At 39.9% G+C, this 25,218-nt stretch overlaps 1 protein-coding gene across 1 annotated transcript in view; it reads right to left on the bottom strand.

Annotated features, from left to right (window-relative positions):
* Window positions 1-25,218, bottom strand: part of LOC125459490 (protein phosphatase 1 regulatory subunit 32-like) — a 91,158-nt gene that overhangs the window by 45,857 nt on the left and 20,083 nt on the right. The window contains exons 4-7 of the mRNA XM_059651866.1: window positions 17,682-17,835; window positions 11,723-11,851; window positions 5,856-5,919; window positions 2,681-2,793 (exon numbers count right to left, since the gene is read on the bottom strand). Of these exons, the coding sequence (XP_059507849.1) occupies window positions 2,681-2,793; window positions 5,856-5,919; window positions 11,723-11,851; window positions 17,682-17,720 (345 nt within the window). The 5' untranslated portion in view covers window positions 17,721-17,835. The remainder of the gene's footprint in view (window positions 1-2,680; window positions 2,794-5,855; window positions 5,920-11,722; window positions 11,852-17,681; window positions 17,836-25,218) is intronic.

Here is a 25,218-nt window from a genome sequence, read left to right on the forward strand (position 1 = left end):
CACACTTCAGCATTACAATTTACATTCATTTTACATTATTATTTCTCTTTCATCCCATTTAACAACCCCTTTGTCTTTTGCACTGGGAATACACACCATCTGACTCCTTGCTTCTCCCCATCTTTAACAAAAGTATAAAGATGACCATTTTTGAACACTTATCAGTTCTGAAGAATAGTTATACCAGGCTCAAAATATTAACTCTGTTTCTCTCTCTCTGGATGCTGTCAGACTTGCTGAGTTTCTCCAACATCCTCTGTGTATGTTTCAGATTTCCAGTATCTGAAGTACTTTGCTTTTATTCAAGCATAACATTCCTGCCCACATTCTCTGTCTTGGCTAATAAAAGAAATTGTTTCATAAACCTCAAATAAAAGCAAAGCACTATGGAGGTAGGAGATCTGTAATAAAAAACAGAACGCGCTGAGGAAACTCAGCAGCATCTGTGGAGAGAGAAACAAAGTTAACATCTCAAGTCCAATGTCACTTCTTTGGAAGAAGACTCAAAACTTTAATGTTATTTCTCTCTCAATAGATGTTGCCAGATCTATTGTGTTTCTCCGATATTTACTGTGTTTTTTATATCTTCTTGACCATCTGACCCACCTGTCCATCTTGAACACCGCAGGATCCCTCTGAATCTCTACACTTCTCAGTGTCTTACCATTTATTGTGTATCAGGTCTTGCTAGCGTTCCCCCACAGTCATCATCTCCAGATTAGACTCCATTTGCTGCTGCTCTGTCCAGTTGGTAGAGTTCACTGATATCTAGCCCACAATCTATTGTTTCCATTTTCAACCACATGACCAATTTGTTGTGGTGTTTGCCAATTGCTTAATCGTACCCATTAGATTCATGTCCAAGTAAACAGTCTTAGAATACAACACTCTGGGTAATCCAAATCCCAAGTACTTCAGTGGTTCAACAAAGTGGCTCACCACCCCTTCATCAAAGGCAATTACAAAATGGGCAATAAATTCTGGCCTAGCCAATGATGCCCACATCCCATGTACAAATAAATAAAACTAAAATTGATATTTACTGCAAAATGTAAGTGACCTACTATTATGCCATGCGAAACTCTACTGGCAACAGCAGGTACAAAAATCTAAACTGAGCCAATTTTGGATCAAACCTGCCAGTTTTCCTTGGATCCCGTGGAGCTTTTCCTTTTGAGATCCATCTCCAGTACTTTGTGGGACCAAATCAAAAGCTTTGCCATAATCCAGATGGACTACATCAATTACACAATACTCATCAATCCTCCTTATTACCTCCTCAAATACTGTTCAGTCTCAACCAAGTCTTATTGTTTGCAATTATCTCAGTTCTGTACTTTATCCACCTTTTTAAACCAAGGGAAAGGGTTTTCTGAAACTGTTTATTTAAAGCACTACCCCCTCTACAGAACAAATTAGAATAAAACTAAAGCATATTTTCACCTGCACCAAAATGTGCCTGCTACATTATCTCTTATCAAACTGATATGATTTATTTTCCCCTCATTTCTCTATCAATCGTTCTGAATGACATTACTAATTTGTGTCAAATGTTGATGACCCAACCTCGAAACACTTACTCATCTTTGGCAGGCCATTACATTATTTTCCACAACACTAATAATCATGTCTCTCTTCCTCTCTCAAAGGGAGAATAAAAGGGGTCACCCCTCTGCAGCATTGTTCACATCCTGAGGGCACCTGAATGTTCTTTAGAGGTTTTTGGTTCTTGTTGGTCCTGAGTCTATAGCCATTTTTCATGTGCTAGCAGTGAAAAGACAGCTTTGCTTGATTTCACCCTATCTCCTTACATTCCCCATGAAAGAATTACATTGATTAAGAATTCAATTTATGGAATAATTGGGATGAATGCTTATCTAAAAGTTATAGGTGCGACATATTGTATCAGGCAAGTGTCACTTGATTTCACTACTACTATTATTAGTAAAACTCCACACTTAAACATTATGCAGTACGCTTCTTCTCTGATACTCTCATCATCTCAAAGTTCTCTCATGCTTAGCACCATCAATGTCTAATGCAGTCATCATTAGAAAATCCCAGCCTGAAAATTTCAGGAATTATTCATGCCTGAAATATAAATGCGGTTGAGAACAGCAAACTGTGTCCATCACTAAATATACACAACGGAGCACAAAGTTTCAACAGCAGTCATTTCAGTTTGTATAATATCAGAAAAGTTTAAAACAAAATCCAAACCCTTCACAGAGGCATGTTCAGGTAAATGAGCATCAAGCGAAACAAGGTCCTAAATTGAAAGAGTTCTTAATCACCATAAATGTCACAACAACTTGTCTCCATTGCTTTCTCACAGACTCCAGTCATGGGGAAACATTGGAATTGACAGACAGCATTGAAATAGTCTCACAGAGTGAGTGATAGCAAGCAGGAAATTCAAAGTGACCTCACGAGTTGCAACTGAAGGACAGAATCCGTAATTGCACCACTGGATGTTATTAAATGTTCAGCCGAACATTTCACTCACAATCTGCCAAACATCTCACTGAAAACCTCGTGTCAACTGCAGTACACTTTTACATTGGAGCCCCTGGGGCACTCTGTATGCTTTGCCTTCAGAAGAGATTTAAACAAACACTGGGAAGCTCTGCACCTGTTGCATTTTCTAAAGCATTGTGAATCATTTCAATGTATAACTCACCGGCAAGTCACCTTGGAATGCTAATGGGTGATGGTAAGTGATGGGTTTCAGAGGAGAACCTTCCGTGAACCCAGTGTTCTCCTTTGTCCCCACTGTTTTGTGTTGGGAGAAAACTGTTGATACATAAAATAATGAGTAAAAACATGTCAGTACAAAAAGAATGTAAATGTGTGAAATATAATGCTGCTTCATTCCACATAGATGATCAGATCACTAAGAATAGATGATGAAATTCATTCCGTCAACCTTGCTATGTATCATCAGGAATGCCTACAATTCCTTTATGAAACAATTAATGATTCATCATTATTGTTCTTGCACTTATTGACTTGAACTGCAGTGTTTTAAATTGTAAAGAAGATAACCACAGAAATATGTTTCCCTTGAGAATTCAATAGAAAATAGGATTTCCAGTCTGAGTGACACACAGTAGGAACCTGGTAAATTTGATCCCCAACATAACTGATTCTAGGCCCACAGTTTGTTGTTACAATTGGTGGAATTTTACGCTCTCAGAGGTGGGGATGCTGGAGGTGGAGAAGCAATTTAATTAGACAGGATGGTGGTATAGCCATGCCCAGCCACATTCCTGTCCCCCAATTAAAATTAAGTTCTGAGGGTGAAGGCCCACGGTCAACCTTTCCACTCCACTGCTGATTGAGGCGCCTAAAGTGGTCAATTCAGAATCAGTCTGTTGTCACTGGGAACAAAATCCCAGACTCATGTTGGCCTTTTACTAAGCAGTGGACACAATAGGTCAAATTCTGTGGGTAGCTTGTCAGCTATGGATGGAAAAGTGGGAGAGGGGTTCCCTCAATAAAAAGAAATCAATGCTTGACTGAGGGACAGGACATAATGCAGCTGTATGCTGACAGCCACTTTGCCTTGGCATCCACCTCCCCTAACCCTCTCACACCATGTCTCTGAACCCTAGATCCAACCTTCCGATTAGCACGCCCCCTCCCAACCCCACCTCCGCAGCATACAAATCAGGTACCTCAGTTCTCAGTAATGCTACATTGCCTCATGGCAAGAATCATGGCTTTCTCTGTGTGCCTACCAAGTGTGAGAGGCCAGCTTCAGTTTAAATAGATATCCTTTTGGGTAGGGCTTCAATTCCCAGGGCCTTAGTTATAGCTAAAGGGCCTCTGCCAGTGATCTTACCAATGACTAACTGGCATTTGGTATTGCCACCCTTGCCTTATAGAGTAAATGTTGGTCTCTCACTAGCTCTCCAGCTGACAAGGCCTCCACTTCCTTAGGATGTCTGAAAAGTGGTCCATCTCTTGCAGCTTTTAAATTAAGAAAATTATAAAGATAATTGAGAGAAAATAAAACATATCCAGAATACTCAAAGTAATGAGCACAAGAGAGTGAGGTAAGAGTTCAAACCAGTGAAAGAAACCTTTAACGTTGTTAGGAGCATTTTATGCAACAGAGAGTAATCAGGGCATGAAATAGATTTACAAGAAATGCAGTTTACACAAAACTTCAGATTATTTGAGGAAATAATTCAATGCTGAAATAGGAGAGCTTTCAAAATAGATTCATGAAGTTAGGTACAAAGGCCTTCCTGACTGGAATTACATTGTGGCAAACAATGTTTGAGCCAGTGAGGAAAAGTAGTGACATGTTCAATCTGTCCATGACAATCCATCATTAACTGAACAGCTTTAGATGTTGAGCTTCATAATCTCCTCCAGCCTCTTCATTGCATGCTCTCACTGGCTTGGCTAGCACATTAAGAAAGGGCAGGTACTGGAGGTCATCAAGTAAGAGAAGCAACCAACTAGTCAATACTGAAGTGAGGGGGTGTCTGGCTCTGGCATTGTCAATAAATCTATCTGTCTGTCTGTCTGCATGTCTGTCAATCTGTCCATCTATCCATCTACTTATCTGCAAAAGTCAACAAATTTGGTCAGGATCAGGGATAACCTGGGACAACCTTCAGTGAAACCACTTAAACATTTATTGTCTTAACCCACTTTTCCACAGAGGAATCAGAAGAAAATTTATTCAACCTGAATTTGCAAAAGAGAACTAAATCATGCATTTATTCAGCTCCAATTTCATATAAATAGAGTGGTCAAACATAATTTCATACTTAGATAAAAGCTGTCAGAATATAAATATATTTTACATTGACTTTCCATGAATATTCATCTCTGAAAACTTTAATATTGAATTGACATATTGCCTCTCCAGTGACGCCCTGTTGCAGTGAAGTTGGTAATTTATCTTAAGCACAGTATTTGCACATTTTTTTAAAGTGGCCCAGAGAACTCATAATTGTTTTCTTTCAAATTGCTGAAGTCCATAATAGCTTTTTGCTTTGTTTGCAAAACTTCTGGCATACTTTGTGGGAATGATTACTTTGATCACAAAATGTAGTAATACTGTGTGTAAATTTAAACATGCTGTTTTCATTCAGTTATTTGATTACATTTATTAAAGAACAAAATCCCACATGCTAATAATGATCACACAATCATTCTCATTTCTGGTCCTATTTTTAGGTAATCACAATGGGCAGCAAGCATTATGTGAAGAGTTCATTTTGTTATTTTTCTGTAGCCAAAACTTGATTCCATTGCCATTGTAAACTACCACTCTTTTTCCAAATTCGCTTTCCTCAACAAAGTTATTGAATATATTGTTGCCTACAAAATCTATGCCCATCTTTCCCAGAATTCAGCCAGGTTCCTACCCGAAAGAGTTGTAGCAAAATTGCAAAGGGCATTCTATGCGACAATGATAAAGGTAAATTTTCCTTATTCTTTCTTCTTGACCTGTCTTCTGTCTTTGAAATCTTCAATTATATTACACCCCACCAACATACTCTACTGCAATTCAGCTGGGTGAGGCTACACTAGCCGGTTTCCATTCTTATCTATCTATGGTCAGGCAATAAAGTATTTCCTCCTACAGATATCTCTGGTGCCCTCATGAATCTATTATTTATACCCACCCCCTGAAAATCCTTACCTGCTTGCTTCCACTCAGGAACGACACCCAAAAACACAAAGGCAGACTTCATACATAGGCTGACAATGGCCCACTGTCACTCATGTTTTGTAGTCACACCATTTGTTTCTGCAGCTATTGCAAAGGCATATAGTGCAACTCTAGGCTTTAAGAAGTGACATGGATATTTCAGTATGTTATGGTTATATACCTGGCAAATCCAATGGTTTGAGTTTGTATTTAGCACTGTATTCTGTGGACATGTAGCTTGGTCCCTAGGACAGAAAGAGGCAAATGTCATTAGATTTCAAGAACCAAGGATCCTTCAACATCTTAATGAACAAATGGAGGATGAGTAATAACCACATTTTCTTCATTTTTCTATATTTTGGATTGTGGACTAAAATGAGAAATAGCCTGTTTCAAAATCCAAGGAGTGTTCAAGCTTTGCTGCAATTTTTAGAAGCAAGTAACCTGACTCTCATTGTATGTACTGTTCACACAGCTACTTGTTCAACCAGGAATGGAAGTCTAGCTGTCAGATAAAATGGACCGGGGAGATATGTACAAATGAAGCTTTGGCTGGCAACAAGTAGCTGCATGGTTTGTGGACTAGTGACCATTTACAGATGCAAAAAGTCCTCTGCCTGCAACATCAAGGTATTGGCTTCCAGGTAACAGCTTGTGGGTGTAAATGTTTGGCAAAAGTTCTTGGAGCTCCACAAAAGTAGGGGCTGTCTCTTTTCTCTGCAGTCAAAAGCATCTTCCAAGTGTGAAGATAATTTATTTATCTTCAACAGTTGTTGTATGAGGTGACTTTTAGTTGATAAGTCAAAGGCTTGTAAGTGCAAAAAAGTTGCCATGTGCGTCCTACAAACAAATGGAAGTACATAGAGACAGAACATTGAGAAACAGCATTCTGATTAGCAAAAGAATTATCTCAATGATCCTTGCAGATTGGAAACACTGAACAACCTTCCCAGTCTTCCAACTGCACATAACACCAGTCATTTTTCTATATATCAATGTCTGTAAGTGTATGTACAGGGTGAGTATATAAGTGAGTTAGACTTTTAATTAGTAGACATATATGTCAAATATGTCGTTTATATTGCAATAAATGGTTGTTCTCGTGAAGTACCTAATTGGTGCTTTGTGTCAACTTTGGTCTTAAAGTCAGAAAAACATGGGAATTGGTTTACTTTGATAAAGTCTTCAAATTTTGTGCAGACTGGGAATACTGGTTCCTGACTTCTGGCTTGCTACATCAATAAGGTATGACAGTGCAATCCATAACCAATGCTGTTTGCAGATTTCAGCTGGGGCTAATGGGTTAGATGTCATCTTCACCAGGAGTGATGGCAACACGAGTATTACTGTTGGATCAGATATAGTAAAGCAGTCTGCCAATAATCCTAAACCAGGACCTAGGCTGCAGCAACCACAAAACCACACCCCAGCTGGAGAATATAAGAAAACAAAGCTGAAGGATGGACGATCATTTGAAATAGCTGAAGAAGGGTCTATACCCGAAACATCAGCTTTCCTGGTCTTCTGATACTGCTTGGCCTGCTGTGTTCATCCAGCTCTACACCTTGTTATCTAAGATCCTTAGCCCTCCAGGTTGTGTTTATCCAACGAGCCTGTCTATTTGTGGGCCTAGTCCAAACATAGTCATGTGATGTACAGGACATACTTTTAGCTTTTCTGCTATTATTATCATGCCACATTCTTTGGATTGGGATATCTCTACAACAATTCATCGCACATCTCTTTAAACTGTTGTTAGTGGGATATTTCCTTGAACTGAGTGGCTTGCAGGGCAACTTCAGAGGTCTTGGATCAACCATACTACAGTGAGGCTGGTGTCACATTTAAGCCAGATCAAGCAAGAGAAGCAGCTCTCGTTTTCCATCAGACATTATACAATTCATTGGGTTTTCTTTTTTTTACACATTACCAACTTTGATTTATTTCCAGACATGTTAGGCACAAAATTCTAAGCCTAATATATCTAATTTGTTTGCATTAGAAAACAACAACATAAGTATAGATCAACTGTTTAAAAAGAATGAAGAACAATACAAACAAAAATTACACCAGTCTATTTCTGTTCTATATTTAAGTGTGAGATGCATTATCACACAGCAGGAAATAAAAGAGGAAGGTATTATGCCACACACCACAATACTTTGTGTGTAGCTGCAGCCTTGTATGCTTTCCTCTGTCTAATCAACCTATGATCTGTATGTCCTTGTTTGCTATGATCTACCTGTACAGCTCACAAAACAAAGCTTTTGACTGTACTTAGGTACATGTGACTAAAATAAATCAAACCAAAAAAGTACTCTCAATACTTGACAATTAAACAAAAATACCAAAGAACATAAGTTTATTGGAGCTCCAGTTCACCGATCAAAGTAGTAAGGTGACATCAAAAAAAAGTTCAAAAATGATTCCAACTTCAGTTTAAGCTGTTTAAGTTGATCTCAGACAGGGCATGACACCATCTGTAGACTAGAGGGGCAACACTTCATATTCTGCCTCGGGAGCCTACAGCCCAATGGCCTAAACATGGAATGCAACAGTTTTAAAATCTTCCCACCCCCAGCCTCATCCCATGTCCAATCCTCCCTCATATCCCTGCCTCCTTGACCTGACACAACCTGTCCATCTTCTCTCCCACCTATCTGCTCCTCTCACCTTACTGAACAATCGCCGCCACTCCTTACCTGCACTCACCTATTACCATCCCACCTACTTTCCCCAGCCTCACCCCTCCTCTTTCTATTTATTTCCAGTTTCCTTCCCCTTTCCCCATTTCTGAAGAAGGGTCCTGACCCAAAATGTCAACTTTCCTCTTATGCTGCCTAGCCTGCTGTGCTGCTCCAGCTCCACACAGTGTTACCTCTGACTCCAGCATCAGCAATTTCTTCTATCTCTGTGTGGTACAATTAGTCTGTGTTTCTGAAATAGGAAGTGGAAAATAAAGGCATTTCTCTTTTCATCAGTAAACAATGACCTTTTCTGGAAACAGCTCAAACATGGGGTGAAGGATGAAGACAAAACAAATCTTAGCTAGGATACTTCCATCACTGAACAGATTCCCAGTGTACACTGTCCAGGTTTGCACAGCATATGGAACCATTGAGATACAGTACTGGAGCGCTGATGCTACCTATGGAGCTGGACTGTTATTATGTGGCATACTGCATGAATCACTGCTTTCTGGGAAGAAAGAAATAATTAGGAATTGGTAAAGAATTTCATGGGTGTCAATGTCAGCTGAAGTTTATCCGAAGTCCAGCCCTCTGCTCTTGCACAGATTACGGAATCTGGTTGAGCAGAAGATATCAGAAATGTTCTTGTTGATTTTCAGTAACTTCTTTAAAAGGAGAAAAAATTGAAACTTTTGGTTTCTTGATTAAAGAACATAGAGCTGTTAGCTTGACATAAATCAAGATACAAAATAGTTTTGCTTATTCACCAGAATGTTTGGAAATAAACCAGATGTCTGAGCAAAAATGAAGAGAACTTTTGTAATCTATGTAATCTAAGTAAATGATAAGAAACAATGAAGAGATAGCAAAGCAACGCCTGAAAATTAATGAGACATTCTTTGGTACTTAAATCAACCCATGTCATGGATGATGATTCAACAGCAGATTCAAAAGAATACCATTTAAAGCCTGAGGATTTTCAGGACAACCACATGCGATGTGTGGACAGGATATAAAACATTGGCTAGGCCACGGATAGAATACTATGTACTGTGTTCTGATTATCGTGCTATCATAATGATGAGATTCAATAGGATATTACCTGGGATGAAAAGTCTCAGTTATGAGGACAGACTGGATGTGCTAGCTTTATGTTCCTTGGAGCAGAGAAGACTGAGGGGGATCTGACTGAGATATACAAAATTATGAGCAGCATAACCAGAGTAGATCATGAGAATCTCTTCCCCATGACAGGCATGTTTGAGTCAGAGGACACAGGTTTAAGGTGAGGAGTAAGTGGTTTAGAGGAAATCTGAAAAAAAATTACCCAGAAGTTAGTAGATAAATGGAACAAGCTTCCTGAACGGGTGGTGAAGGCAGTTATTCTCGAAACATTTAAGAAACATCTGGATGAGTACATAGTTAAAATGCCAAGGCGTAGTAGGCTATGGGCCAAGTGTAGGTAAATGGAATTAGTGCAGTGCCACAAGGATCAGTGTTGGGTTCACTGCTTTTCATCATTTATACGAATAATTTGGATGTAAACGTAGAAGGTGTGGTTAGTAAGTTTGCAGATGACAGGTGTAGTGGACAGCGAAGAAGGTTACCTCAGAATTCAGAGGAATCTTGATCAGATGGACCAATGTACCGAGGAGAAATAGAAGGAGTTCAATTTAGATCAATGTGAAGTGCTGCATTTTGGAAAGGCAAATCAGGGCAGGACTTGTACACTTAACAGCAAGATCCTGGGGAGTGTTGCTGATCAAAGAGGCATTGGAGCACAAGTTCGTAGTTCCTTGAAAGTGGAGTCACAGTGAAAGAGGCTAGTGTAGGAGGCGTTTGGCATGTTTGTCTTGTTTGGTCAGTGCATTGAGTATAGGAGTTGGCAGGTCATGTTGCAGCTGTGCAGTAAATTGGTCAAGCCACATTTGGAATACTGTGTGTAATTCTGGTCTCCCTGCTATAGGAAGGATGTTGTGAAACTTGAAGGGGTCCAGAAAATTTTTGCAAGGATGTTGCTAGTGTTGGAGGGTTTGAGCTATAGGGAGAATCTGAATAGGCTGAGGTTATTTCCCCTGGAGTGTTGGAGGCTGAGGGATAACTTCACAAAGGTTTGTAACATCATGAGGGGCATGGGTAGGATAAATAGAAAAGGTCTTTTTCACTGGGCCTGGGGATCCAAAACTAGAGAGCATAGGTTTAAGATGAGAGGAGATTAGAAGGACCTAAGGGACACCTTTTTCATGCTGAGTGTGGTGTGTGAATTACAAAGAGGATTGATGAGGGCAGAGCAGCGGACATGACCTGTATGGACTTCAGTAAGGCTTTTGACAAGATTCCTCATGGTAGACTGGTTAGTAAGGTTAGATCACATGGAATGGAGATAGAACTAGCTATTTGGATATTGAACTGGCTTGAAGGTAGAAGACAGAGAGTTGTGGTGATGGGTTGTTTTTCAGAGGCCTGTGAGCTGCCAGAGGAAGTGGTGGAGGCTGGTACAATGACAACAATTAAAAAGCATCTGGATGGGAATATGAATAGGAAAGGTTTAGAGGGATATGGGTCAAATGCTGGCAAATTGGACTGTACTTGTCTGTTTTGGTGCTGTGTATACCTCTATGAATCTATGGTTCTAGTTTGGTATTTGTTGGTTGGCATAGGCATGGAATGTCGAATGGCCTGCTGCTATGCTGACTGACTCCATGGCGTTTTCTACCAACGAACCTGGTTAATTCTTTGTCATGAATTGTACTTCCTTGAAAATATTCTAAGAAAAGCTGCGACTTCCCTTCTGCTAAAAGTTGTTGCATTGTGTGTCAACGAAATTCATGACAATATTAAAAGATAATATCTTACAATCCATGCTTGATTTTTGGAATGCCGATGCAGCAAGGTTAAAAATGAATAGTAGAGGGAATTGTTTTCCTGAAAGGTAGGCAGTAATCTGGGCTGCTATCTACATGGTCTGCATGACAATCTTTATTAATATCAGTGAATAATGCCCTACATACTACCCAGGTAGTGGCCCACAGTCCAGCCTGCTCCCAGGAATTGAGGGACATCGATGTACAAGTGCTAGAAGTGAAACTACTAAATGAACTATTCCCACAGATTTTAAGTGATAGGATGAAGAGGGAAAAACACAACAGCTACCCTAGAGATATGGGTAAAAAAATGATGCATGTCTACATAACATGACTACTTCAGGTTTCACCATTCATAATTTTAAAAAGTTGCATGATTGAACAACAAATGTTAGTGCACCCAGACTGAGAGTTATTTTGAAAATAGTCAGTAAAGAAATCATGTGATTTCAATAAATAGCACCAGTCATCCACCAATGACTTATTGTACTTACATAACCTCCATTTTCTTGCATCACTGAGTCCCGTGGTTGAATTTGATAAAGGAAGGGTATGTGTTTAGGTTCAATTCCTGTGATAGAGAATGGTCCATGGTCCCTTGTGTCAATGTGGACTTCTTTCATCTGCATGATGAAAATTAGTTAAATATTTGAGTTAATTTATTCACAATAGCTTATTAATTAGTCAACTATCCAGATTAGCCCATGAGATGAAGACCATTATGAATAATTTTTTGTTGTAAAATTTCTCCTTAGCTGGTTTAAATTTGTGAAAAGTCATACTGCCAAACCCCATAATGCAATGCTTTGACTGAATATGCATGCATCAAATCTTGTATGTGTTAGCTCTGCATTATTTTATCAGGAATATAAAATCACAGGAATGTGTAGGGTCAGAAAAGGTCTTCTGGTCTAACCAGCCACTCCCAAAGGCAAAAAAAAACTGCAGACGATGAAACTCTGAAATAAGAACAAAAAGAAATGTTGGAAATGTTTAGCAGGTCAGGCAGTTCTTTTATTTTGTGGAGAAAGTTAACTTGTGGCAAGGTCATGGACCTGACTAGTTACCTCTATCTCTCTTCACTGAAGTAGCCATAACTCCTGATCATTTCCATAGCTGCCAGCTCCAAATTGTCAAAGTCCTATGCATTATTTCAGCTTTTCAATCTCCAAAATCCTTTATTTTCATCTAAATATTCCTTCCTGAAACTGCAGAGGCTGAGCAGAATCCTTCCTTTAACACAGTTAAATTCTTACCTGACATTTTGTTCCCTATCTTCTTCACAGCTTCAGCCCATATTTCTCCAGATTATAAAATTTCAGAGCAGAATTAGACCATTCAGTCCATTGAGTCTGCTCCGCCATTCGATCACGGTTGGTATGTTTCTCCTATTCATCCTCTTCTCCTGCCTTCTCCCCGATAACCCTCAATCCCCTTACAAATTAGATTAGATTAGATTCCCTACAGTGTGGAAACAGGCCCTTCGGCCCAACAAGTCCACACCGCCCCTTGGAGGATCCCACCCAGATGCATTCCCCTACAACCCACACACCTCTGAACACTACAGGCAATTTAGCAGGGCCAAACCACCTAGCCTGCACATCTTTAGACTGTGGGAGGAAACCGGAGCACCTGGAGGAAACGCACGCAGACACGGGGAGAATGTGCAAACTCCGCACAGACAGTTGCCCAAGGCTGGAATCGAACCTGGGTCCCTGGTGCTGTGAAACTGCAGTGCTAACCACTGAGCCACCATGCTGCCCCCAAATCAAGGGCCTATCTAGCTCTCCCTTAAATACTCAATGACTTGGCCTCCCCAGCCTTCTGCAGTACTGGTTCCACACATTCACCACCCTCTGACTGAAGAAATTCCTCCTCATCTTAATTCTAAAGAGTCATCCCTTCACTCTAAGGTTGTGTCCTCAGGTCCTAGTCTCACCTATAAGTAGAAACATCTTCTCCATGTCCGCTCTATCTAGGCCTCACGATATTCTAGAAGTTTCAAAGAGATAATCCCTTATCCTTCTGACCTCATCAAGTACAGAACACCAAGATCATTCTTGTAAACTTTCTCTGCACCTCCTTCAAGGCCAACATATCCTTCCTTAGACATGGGGCCCAAAGCTGTTCACTATATTCCAAATTCAGTCTGACCAGGGTCTTTTACAGCCTCAGCAGTACATCCCTGCTGCTGCATTCTAGGCCTTATTTTATGGCTTGTGAACATGTGTGATGAAATGCAAAATACTTCAGTAAGATTATACCATGGATTTTTTTTTTCTCTCCGGCATAAGCATTCCCATTTCTGCAGCCTATCCTTGTAATGAAGATATCTCATCACTGATACAATATGACTCTCACTAACCCTAGGATATCTCAACTGAAGTACAATGTCAAGGATCAACTGGATTAAAATGGTATTCAAGACATATACATCATAAAGTGTCTTAATTATACTTTTCTATCATTCCAAGATTGTTTCATCAATGAGAGAATGGAAGTGCAGATAAAATTTAAACAATTTTCAATTGTGTTCCCACTTTCCAGCAAGGACCATGAAAAATGAACCTTAGATGACTTATATTCCCATGGCTATGCCATTCTTTTCTTCTGTCTGTTGATTACAGTTATATGATCCATATTTTTGCTGTGAATACGAGAAAGGCTGAACTTAAATCAAAGAATTTTAGTCAGTTTTTCCAAAATGGATGTTAATGAGATTAAATAGAATAATTTGAGTTTTCTTGACTATTATTTTTCCTTATGAAGTTAATAAATCCTACTTATAGAGATTAATTGAGTAAAGTACAGCAAACTTAAAGGATTTGGAGCCTGTGGGTGTCTTTACGCTGATGATCTCTGCTGAATGCCCCATTGTTTTTATCAATCACAAAGGCAGAACTCTTTAGAAAGCAGGAAATGAAAGGCTTAATAATATAAGAAAACCAGCCACGAGCTTTCTTGAGACTCGCTTCCAGCAGAAAAATCTGAGCAAATCTTTTAATCGCTGTGGATATGTTTACTTCCCTTCAATGTGTCTAGCCAGAAATGTATTAACATTTATAGTCTTCAGTATGATTTTCTGTGCTAATGTTAATGTTCCTTATATGGTGGTATTGAAACTCAGAGATCAGTTTTGCATTACAATTGCAGATGGTAGAAGGTAACAAATTAAGTTTCACATACACAAGATACGTCCAACAATTACTAAGTTTTAGAGGTCAGTCTAACTCCATGTTCCTCCAGTATTTCTGAAACCTTGTACTTGGAAGTGGGTATGGTGAGAAACTGTATGTCAACAGCTCTACCAAGTCTCTTTGTAAGATGCAAAGGAGATGTGTTATGACAGGTTATTAGTACATACATTATGGAGACAAAAATGGTTCACCCATTACAAAGGGTGTACAAAAGCAAAAATTATCTTTCTGCCTTTCCAAAAACTTTCTGAGGTGAAAGAATGACTGTCAAAACCAATGGGAACCGAAACGAATATGGTGTTAGAAAACAGAAAAACTACAGACAGATGATTTAAGTGTGTTGTGTCCACACATTTGATAGGTTGTTCATTGAATATGCTCTCCATGAGATGGCTGCAAGAACATTGTGCTGTTCACCATGTGAAGGAACCCTTCCTGGAGGATACCAGGAGCACTCTCCTGCAAGGCAGCCAGCATCACACTGTGTGCAACACTCAAAAGGTCTGGCAAAATTCATAAAATGGCAGAAGCTGCCAGGTTGGGACCATCGTCCTGTAGCTTTTAAAAGAAATGCATGCCACAAAGCACTGCTAAGTTGCTGCTAAATGGCTGATTTGTGCTAAACACTCATAAAATTTTACTGGTGCCGCAGTACTGACTGAATTAACTCCACAGTGGCTGGTATCCCATTTACACATGCATAGGACTTGACACTGGTCCTGTTTCCTCAGCGTCACCTCTCAGAGTGAACAGAACCTCTAACACTCCTGTTTTTAATCTGTCAGCCAGGCCTCCATGATTAGATCAGATTAACAGCCCTAATTAGGGAACTCATTTTTTTAGGTCCTCTAAGCTGACCTTGTTACAATCATCACACTGACCATACATAGATACCCTCCAAGTGTTTCGGTATAAGTTACAATTTCCAACTGAAATTGTTGATCCACTCATATCTTTGCAAGTTAAGCTAGCTGTATGACAATTAGTTATTACATATAATTATTACATAAAAAATGATTTCAGCTTAGCACAAACCTGTTGTTATGTCCATCTTCCAACTTATGACATCTGAAAACCGAATATATGATTGGAGAATAAACTGACATGGAATAGAAGGGAATGCATTGGAGGAGGTGTCTGAAATCATAAGCTTTCTTCTCCAGACAACCACAAAAACATTAAACAAGTAGTGAACTCTATTGGAAGGCATCATTTAGAATAAGCATTCAAACATTTACTTTCTTTCTGTTAATAACCCCATTTAGTGTTCTTCACAGATATTGTAGTGTAATGTTTGGATTGAATCAGAAATTCTGTATCAAGTCCCATTCCACGATTGATGTTCAAGGAATTTGTATACAGAATGCTGGCAAACAGGTACCACAGGTCAACAGTAAATTCTTCCAATAAAGTCAATGGCAGGCTATACACTGAAGTGATTCCTGCTCAGTAATGTGATGGACAGAAGTTGGAATCTCGATCATTGCTATCCATACCTCCAGACCACAACATGCATGTAAAAGTGCATACTGCCAAAGCAACGCAACCTCTTTAGTGTGCTGGTTATACAGCTAATGTGGATTAGATCAATGACAACATCATGGGCTTCACTCTCCGTTCTGGCTAGGAGAGATTCAGGACCTGCCTCCTGATTGTATCTATGGTGGAATTGTGCCACTCTGGATCCACCCTGCCTTCAACCAGAGAGCTCAAGTTTAGAGGTCTTCAAGAATGTAACAAGCAGAGTAGATATATCAGAATCTTTGGATGTGTGTATTTGAATTTCCAAAAATACTTTGATAAGGTGCCATGCTAAAGGTTACAATGTACGATGGGAACTCATGATGCCAGTGGTAATATTAAGAGAGGATTGGCTAAATAACAGGAGGCAGATAGTCAGGATAAAATGGTAATTTTCAAGTTAGGTGAATTTTAACTAGTCAACTATTTACAATTCACATTGGCACGGATGAGTACACTATCCATGTTGAAGCCAACTTGTTGATAACACCAAAAGTTACAGGAAAGCAAATTGTGAGGGAGGTACAAACAGTTTATAAGAGATATAGATAGGTGCAGGGAGTCAGCAAAAACATAACAGGTGGAGTATGATGTGGGAAAATGGGAGGTTGACCAATTTTGTACGAGGAATAAAGAAAGCTAGATACTTGCTAAATGGCGAAAGACTACAGAATGCTGCAGTGTAGAGGGGCCTGGCTATCTGTGCACATGAATTGCAAGTAGTGCACATTCAAATTTAGGGGGCTATATCTGCATTAAAAGCAGATCAGAGAAGGTTCGCAAAGAAGATGAATGAGAAAAGGTTGAAAAGGTTGAGCCTGTACTTAGTGGCATTAAGAAGAATAAGAGGTGAACTTATGAAAGTATATAAGATTCTGAGAGGCCTTGATGGGATTGATTCTGAGAAGGCATGTTTCCTTGTTGGAATCAGGAATCTAGTACTAGGGGTCATAATTTAAATATAAGTGGTCTCTGCATTTGGGACAAAAATTGCCTCTCTCAAGACTTGTTACACTCTCGACATCTTTGCCACAGACATTAAGTGGTGCCGCATCATTGAATACATTCAAGGTCTAGTTCAACAGATTTTGTCCATAAGGGAGTTAAGGGTTGTACGTCAAACAGGAAAATGGAGCTAAGGCCACAAAATGGATCAGCCATGATCTTATTGAATAACAAAGCAGGCTCAAATGGCTTACTCCTGTTTCTAATTTGTATGGTCTTGTGATAATTTCTTTGATTCTTGAAATGCATCCTCACTAACTGTAAATGACTATATCACAAACTCTGCAAAGTGTCTCTGCAAAAAGAAACAGTTGAGAACATCTATCTTAGTTCTACATTTATGTAATTTACACTGACATTGTTGCTTCCTTTCAAACCTACTCTGAATAATTTAACTGAATCCATATAAATGGATTTAATTTTGATACCAACCAACTCCAGGTCAGGTTTAATGTACTAAAGGCAGAGTAAAACTTTCTTATGCCACAATGGTACTTGTGTTTACTCCCCACATAATCATTTTCACTTTGGTAAACAATCCCGAATTATCAAAAACTTCATACTGGATTGGGATTATTTGTTTCTTGTTAGTGAGTTTTATATTAAGACTTCTATCTGTGAATTTAACAGCATTTGAACTTAGGCTTCCTGAATAAAAGGGCAGAGCCTAATCCATTGCAAAAACAGGCTCCATAGCTAATAACTTTACTACTCTTAATCATTTTCTTACATCTTTGAGGTAGGGAAAATTCAGTGGCTTTTTCCGCATGAATCCACTGCCAACAGAATGTAACTTGTGAGGAAAGTCTTCTTTGCCATCTGGGACATCATACTTCACAAAGTCCTTCTTGGTTATTGAATTATAATTGTCTCGCAAAAGCTGCCTAAAGACAAAAACGTGAATAGTTACGTTCGATATCACAAGTTTTCACCACCACCCATCCACTCAACTATCTTTTACATGACTTATCCCTCTTCTGAAAGTGGTTGGTTTGCAACTAGTCATGATCGAAACCCAATCTTACTTTCATCCATTCCCTACATAAGCGCACTTTGAACAACATGGGAATTGTATTTAGAAGCTGGAGCTGGAGAGGACATTCCGTACCTCCCCATCCCCGTCCTGCATTACTTAACAACCCACCAACTCCATTCAGCTAGAGTGGCACTGAGGACAAATGTACTTCACCAACATCATGCTAATGGTTGGTTTGCTGCACAAATCAGTGAGAGAGATGGTTGAGAGCCTTTGGAACTCTCCGAAAAGATAGAGGAAGCAGAGCCTGTGATTACATTTAAGGCAGAGGTGGATACATTTTTGATAAGCAAGGGGGTGAAAGGTCATCAGGGATAGGCAGTAATGTGGATTACATTAAGATCTGCTATGATCTTATCAAATGGGAGAGCAGGCTGATGGAGCTGAATGGTCCACTCCTTGTTCTTTGCTCTTCATGGATTTGAATGTAACCTAAGATCTTTCTGATTTTTATGGCTCAGTATTGCATTAGATATGTTTTCAGTGTGGGCTTTGGAACAGAATTACCGATTTTCATTCTCTCCACATGGATCCCATCACAATCCCACCATTGACTCCCCCTCTCAGCACCTGCCCCTGCACCCTGCCCTCTCACCCCAAACAACATTCTGAAGGATTTCTTCTCTGACGGTTGGAAAAAAGACAAATCCATGCAACAATTGACATCTAACTTCTTCTCGCTTCCAGAATACAGCTGGAGCCCATTCATGGGTATGTCTGTCTGCTGGGGGTTGAGAGATGTAGGTAGACACCACTCATGTGTTCAGGCCATGTCGAAAAAAAAAATGCCGCAAGATAATTTGTTCACCCTTTTCACTACTGTATATTTCCTTCAGTTTCCAATTTCAGTCAAGGATGGGCAACAAATTCTGGCTTTGCCAGTGACATTCATATTCCCTCACACAAACCCTAAGTAACAAGAAATGCAAAAGCCTCTTATGGCACAGTGGTATTATCAATCCCACAATGCCAGGAAGCCTGGGTGCAACTCCTGCCCCATCCAGAGGTACGTAATGGCACCTCCAAACAGGGTGATAAGAAACTAACTACAAGGAGTGCTTAGGAAGAGTGATATCAGCATCAAACACAATGGTCACTTTCACTTTTCCTCACTGCACGTTATTTGTACTTCCAGTCTCTTTGAGATGTCCGCACGACCCCACATCTTAAAGGGGTCACTTCTTGGCAGCCCCCTGTTGGTCCCCTGTGGACTAAGCATTGGACTGCCGCATGACCGCTCACTCATATTGTTGGGAAGGAATGTTGATCACAGGTATCTTTTTTTTTGCCCCTGTTTTGCAGATAGGAAATTAATCATATCCAGACATAAAACAAATTTACAAACTGCTTATTCGGATGATCTTCTGATATATTGTAAAAGAGGAAAAGTCAAAATGAGTTCAGAGTAAGATGTAAGTGCTGACTGAGAGACTATCACTGTGGAAGTGCCTGAGAAATTGTGACATTGCTTTATTTCATAAGTGACATATAGTACACTGCCTCAGTTTAACGAACACCCATTGTGAAATATGAGATGGCCATGTATCTAGAACCACCTGTCCGTCATATACAAATAAATATGCCATTAATTAAGCAAAACAGCTAGATAGGCCACATGGCATCACCCTGACAGAAAGAAGACTCACGAGGTCTGCATCATGATTTTCCCAATTTGTTATGATCCCTGCTGATATTATTACTGAACAAGTTAGATCGCAGACTGAAATCTGGCTTGGTAGATCATGCCTTTTTAAAATTTATTGAGTTGGGTTCACAGAAATAAATGCTGCAGATTTGGTTTTAGCAATGAAACAGAAGTTTATTACACAAACAAAATAAAGATAAAATAGAATAAATGAGCTATTTATGTATAACACAATTTGAAATGTTTCAAAACACACTAAAAATACAAAGTGTGGAGCTGGATGAACACAGCAGGCCAAGCAGCATCTTAGGAGCACAAAAGCTGACGTTTCGGGCCTAAACGCTTCATCAGAAAAGGGGGATGGGGAGAGGATTCTGAAATAAATAAGGAGAGAGGGGGAGACGGACCGAAGGTGGATAGAGGAGAAGATAGGTGGAGAGGAGAGTGTAGATGGGGAGGTGGGGAGGGGATAGGTCATGGCTCCTAAGATGCTGCTTGGCCTGCTGTGTTTATCGAGCTCCACACTTTGTTATCTCAGGTTCTCCAGCATCTGCAGTTCCCTTTATCTCCGTAAAAATACAATCCCATCCATCGAAATACTATCACATTACCATAGCAAGCACTAGACAGTGCTTGCTTCTCAATCACATTGCTAAATTAAACTTAGCTGTTTCTTCCAGTGCCCAATATTGACAATTTGGTAGCCGCTTCCTTGGTTAATCACAACTGGGCTTAGATATTCTCAACTTTGAATAATCCCTCCAGGTCTCCAATCAAAGACTCTTCCTTTGTATTTCTAAAACAATTAAACCTATTTCTTAGCTGGTCAAAACTAACTTCTTTCTCTAGGATAACAAGGCGTGGAGCTGGATGAACACAGCAGGCCAAGCAGCATCAGAGGAGCAGGAAAGCTGATTTTTTTAAATAAAAGACAGTTCCAAACATACTGAAAAATTACTCATTGAACATCTCCCCCATAGACAGAGGCAAAAACCCACATGCCACTTGTTCAAAATATAAATTTCAAATCTAAAATCTAAAATAAATGATATTAAAGTACGTAGAAATGACACATCATACATTATAATCATCAAACGGGGCTGACTGGGAAGTCTGTTTTATGATTGAGCAAAAGGTACCTGTGGTAGTAATAGGAACATTCTCAACAGAATGAAGGCAGCAAGGGATTCTGCTAAGTATGTTAGCATTGTGGAAACATTTCCTATTTACTAAATGATAACATTCATATTAGACTCTACTGAACATCATCTATCAAATCTATGCCCACTCCACTATATAGGAAACAAAACAAAATTTGCTGGAAAAGCTCTGCAGGTCTGGCAGCATCTGGAAAGGAAGAGACAGTTATGTTTTGGGTCCAGTGACCCTTCCTCAGAACTCACTAAAAAGGCCCTTTATATTCTCCTACACTCTCTTTGCATTCTTTCGTACATTCCCCAATATGGCCCATTATTCCTTGGACACTGACTACAGCTGCCAACACCATCCAGGATTTTTGGATCAGATAAGACATTCTCCCTGGACGTTCCACAGGAAAAACTCCTTTTACAGTTCAATGAGATACTGAAGGAGGGTTTATCACTAAACTGTCAAGTGGTCTGTGCATGCCTCTCAGAGGAAAACCACTTCCTGTTCCAATTTGATCAGCCATTGCTGACAAAACACAGTTTAGTTTAATTCTCTGCAATCTCTTGAGCTTTACTCCTCAGCTTCCAGTGGCTAATGCTTACTCAGGTACAATGAGATGAACAGGATCACAGCTAACCCATTTGCCTGCAGCTTGCCTTCACTTGATGACTTTCTGTTCCCTCAGGCCTTCTCATCTAAGTTCTTCGTTTGTGGACACTGAATCATCCTTTAAACATCCTACCATAGCAACTTCCTGTTGTAAATGACTGTGAAAGGGTCAATACTGAGGAGAGACCTAAGCACCACCCATTAGGATGGTGTCATATGAAGTTGTGGACAAATAGTTTAGATATTGAAGAAGTGAGAACTAACATCTGGTTTTCTTCAAAGTTTCTGTAACAATGTCTGTCATATCAATGCTACCTTTGAGTATTTGCTAAAAGGCAATAAACTAAACCTTGGTAACTACAAGAAACTCTTCTAATTGAACCAGGAATTGGTTTTCCTCTGCCATACCAGACCAAGTGGGCCCTGGTGTTTTCTGCAATTCAAGAGGATGGTGATGCAGTGTAATGGTCCTGCCTATACAACACTCCATCCTTAAACTCACCCAGTTGAAAATGCCAAGCCCACTCTGTTGGCATACTGTCCACTGGATGGCATTAATCGACAGGCCAGTGCATGATTGCAGCTGGAAGCTGGGGATGAGTGGGAGCAGCAGTTACATCACATGTTTATCCCCATGGGACCTGCACTCTTGGCACAAATTTCTATGGCAGAACTGAAAGTGTGTGAAGATGAGAGAGGCAAGAAGTTGCAGGCAACAGTAGGAGTGGTAGAACATGGGCCTTGGTGGGGCATGGGTGCAGTAGCAGAGAGTAAGTGTGAGGTAGCACAGAGAAGATGTTGGCACTTATTTCAAGAGTGTGGACTAAGTCATTAACTTTCTTTCAGCAATGATGGGCATTTGTCCAGACTGTAGAGAATGTGCCAACTTGGGTAGCAACCTTGGACCAAGCTGGTAGGGTCTAGAGTCATGGCCTCCTCAACCACCCCTTGAGGAAACAGATGTCTATTCCCTACGCTGCCCGATCCACCAGGACATCCAAATTTCCATCCACTAAGTGGGGTACCAATTTCACCTTGTCTGCCATGTCCAGGGTATTAATCTCCAAACGTGCAGGACAACTCTAGACTGCCAACTGTTGACTGGGTATGCAACAGCCTTTATATAAGGCACTGGCATCAGGCATCCAAGGATGTTCTGGTAGCAGTGAGTACATCTGCTTATGGTCAATGATAGAATCCAGCTAGAGTTTGGGATGATAACATCAGCAAACTTGCCTCCATGAAACTTGACAGAAATGACATTTAGCTAATATCTGTTTCTTGCTCAATCTTAATTGAATGCTGATGTTAATGCTCAGTATTGTGCTTCCCATTCTATAGGACATGTTGAACTCAAGGCTCTCTTAGCCCTCCCTGCTCTGAATTATACAAGATATTGTCCAACGTGTCCTGTGAAATTCTACCTACAAACACGCTGAGGTGAATGTACAATTAGACATTATTTACATAGCCACTTATTTCCCTCTGGGTGAAATACAAACACTTCATTCCTCTGTCCAGATCTGAGTGGCTGTATTGTAAATGACTGCAAAATGTCACCTAAAATATTACCTGTAATTTGCTAAATTCAAATGCCGGATAACAGAAATGTTCTGTGTATTTCAGGCATAGAGCACTAACAGGCCATGCAGAGCTCTAAGTAGAAAGACCTGCGGGGCATTAATCATTCACAGGGCAATTAATTGCAATACTTCTAGTTTCAGATTTCTAATTTTATACAGATGCTAGAGGTAGTTGAGCAAGTTGCTCTTAAACAACCCCTGAGTCATAAACACATGTTTATCCCCATGGGACCTGCACTCTTGGCACAAATTTCTATGGCAGACCTGAAAGTGTGTGAGGATGAGAGAGGGAATAAGTTGCAGGCAACAGTAGGAGTGGTAGAACATGAGCCATGGTGGGGCATTGGTGCAGTAGCAGAGAGTAGGTGTGAGGTAGCACAGAGAAGATGTTGGCACTTATTCCAAGAGTGTGGACTAAGTCATTGACTTTCTTTCAGCAATGGTGGGCATTTGCCCAGACTGTACAGAATGTGCCAACAGCATGGAAACTGACCGTACAGACCAGGTTTCCTGCATTTGGCCCATATCTCTCTAAACCTTTCCTTTCTATGTGCTTGACCTAGTGTCTTTTAAATGTTGTAACAGTACCTGCATCTACCACATCCTCTGGCAGTTCATTCCACATACGAACCACACTCTGTGTGAAAATGTTGCCCCTCAGGTCTCTTTTAAATATTTCTCCTCTCACCTTAAAATTATACCCTATAGTCTTGGACTCCCCTACCCTCGCGAAAAGACCTTTGCTCTTCAGCTTACCTATGCCCCTTATGATTTTCTAAATTTCTATAAGGTTACCTCTCAACCTCCAATACTCCAGTGAAAGAAAGTCCCAGGCAATCCCACATCTCCTTAAAACTCAAATCCTCCAGTCCCAGCAACATCTTTGTAAAGCTTTTCAGAACCCTCTCCAATGTAATTCTTCCTACAGCACAGCAAACAGAACTGCTCCATAAGTGGCCTCACCAAAGTCCTGTACAAGCTCAACATGACATCCCAACTCCTACAATCAATGGCCTGTTCAATGAAGACAAGTATGCTAAACACCTTTCTAACCATCCTGTCAACCTGTGATACATCTTTCAAAGAACTATATACCTGAACACTTAGGTCTCTCTATTTGACAGCGCTACCCAGGGCCCTCCTATTAACTGTATAAGTTCTGCACTTGTTTATCTAACCAAACTGCAATTCCTCACCTTTATTCAAATTGAACTCCATCTGCCACTCCACAGCCATTGTCCCAATTGATCAAGATCCCTTTGTAATCTTAGACAACCTTCCTCATTGTCCACTATACGACCAATTTTGGTGTCATCTACAAAATTACTAACGTAAATTCTCATCCAAATCATTTCTATAAGTGACAAGGAACACTGGGCCCAGCACCAATCCCTGTGGAACACCACTGGTTACAGGCCTCTAGTCTGGAAAACAACCCTCCTACTTTCAAGCCAATTTTGTATTTAATTGACAAGGCCTCCCTGAACCCCACGTGATATAACTTTACTAGTCAGTCTACCATGTGGAACCTTGTCAAAGGCTTTACTAAAGGGCATGCAGACAATATCTACCACCCTGTCCCCATCTATCTTTTAGTTTATGTCCTCCAAAAATGCACTCAAATTTGTGAGAAACAATTTCCCAGCAAAAAGCCATGCTGATTATCCCTAATTATTCCTTGCCTCTCCAAATGCATGTAAATCCTATCTCACATCTATATCTAACCTATGCCTCCTTTTTATTCTTGATATATAATTGTATTGTAATTTTCGAATTTCAAACTTATAATGAAAATACCTCAAGTCACAAGGAAATTTTATGAATCTGCCAGGAGAATATTTGTGGAGAAATAAGTTTACATTGAAAATTTCTATTCTACATGTAGACAGAGAAAACTATTACTAAAAACATTTTGGAAGAAATCAAAAATTACTACATATAGAAAAATGTGCCTTATGTAACATAATTGATGTAATTATGTGAATTTTGTGATAAATAGAATGGTCACATCACTTAAGTGAAGACAATGATAGCCACTGATTTATTTAGTTCTTATAAATTAATCTTTACAAAAACTAGACTGCATGTGTCCTTCAATGGTCTCCAAGACAGGCTCCCATATTTAGTTTTTATTTGACTCCTAGTTACCTAGAATGTAAAAGGTCTTGGAGAATTGAACAAGAGTTAGAGGCAAAGGGCAGCTAGGAGTCTTACTTCATTCAACTTATGCAAAATTGTACCAGAA

This window comes from Stegostoma tigrinum, chromosome 17, assembly GCF_030684315.1.
Source record: "Stegostoma tigrinum isolate sSteTig4 chromosome 17, sSteTig4.hap1, whole genome shotgun sequence".
Taxonomy (NCBI): domain Eukaryota; kingdom Metazoa; phylum Chordata; class Chondrichthyes; order Orectolobiformes; family Stegostomatidae; genus Stegostoma; species Stegostoma tigrinum.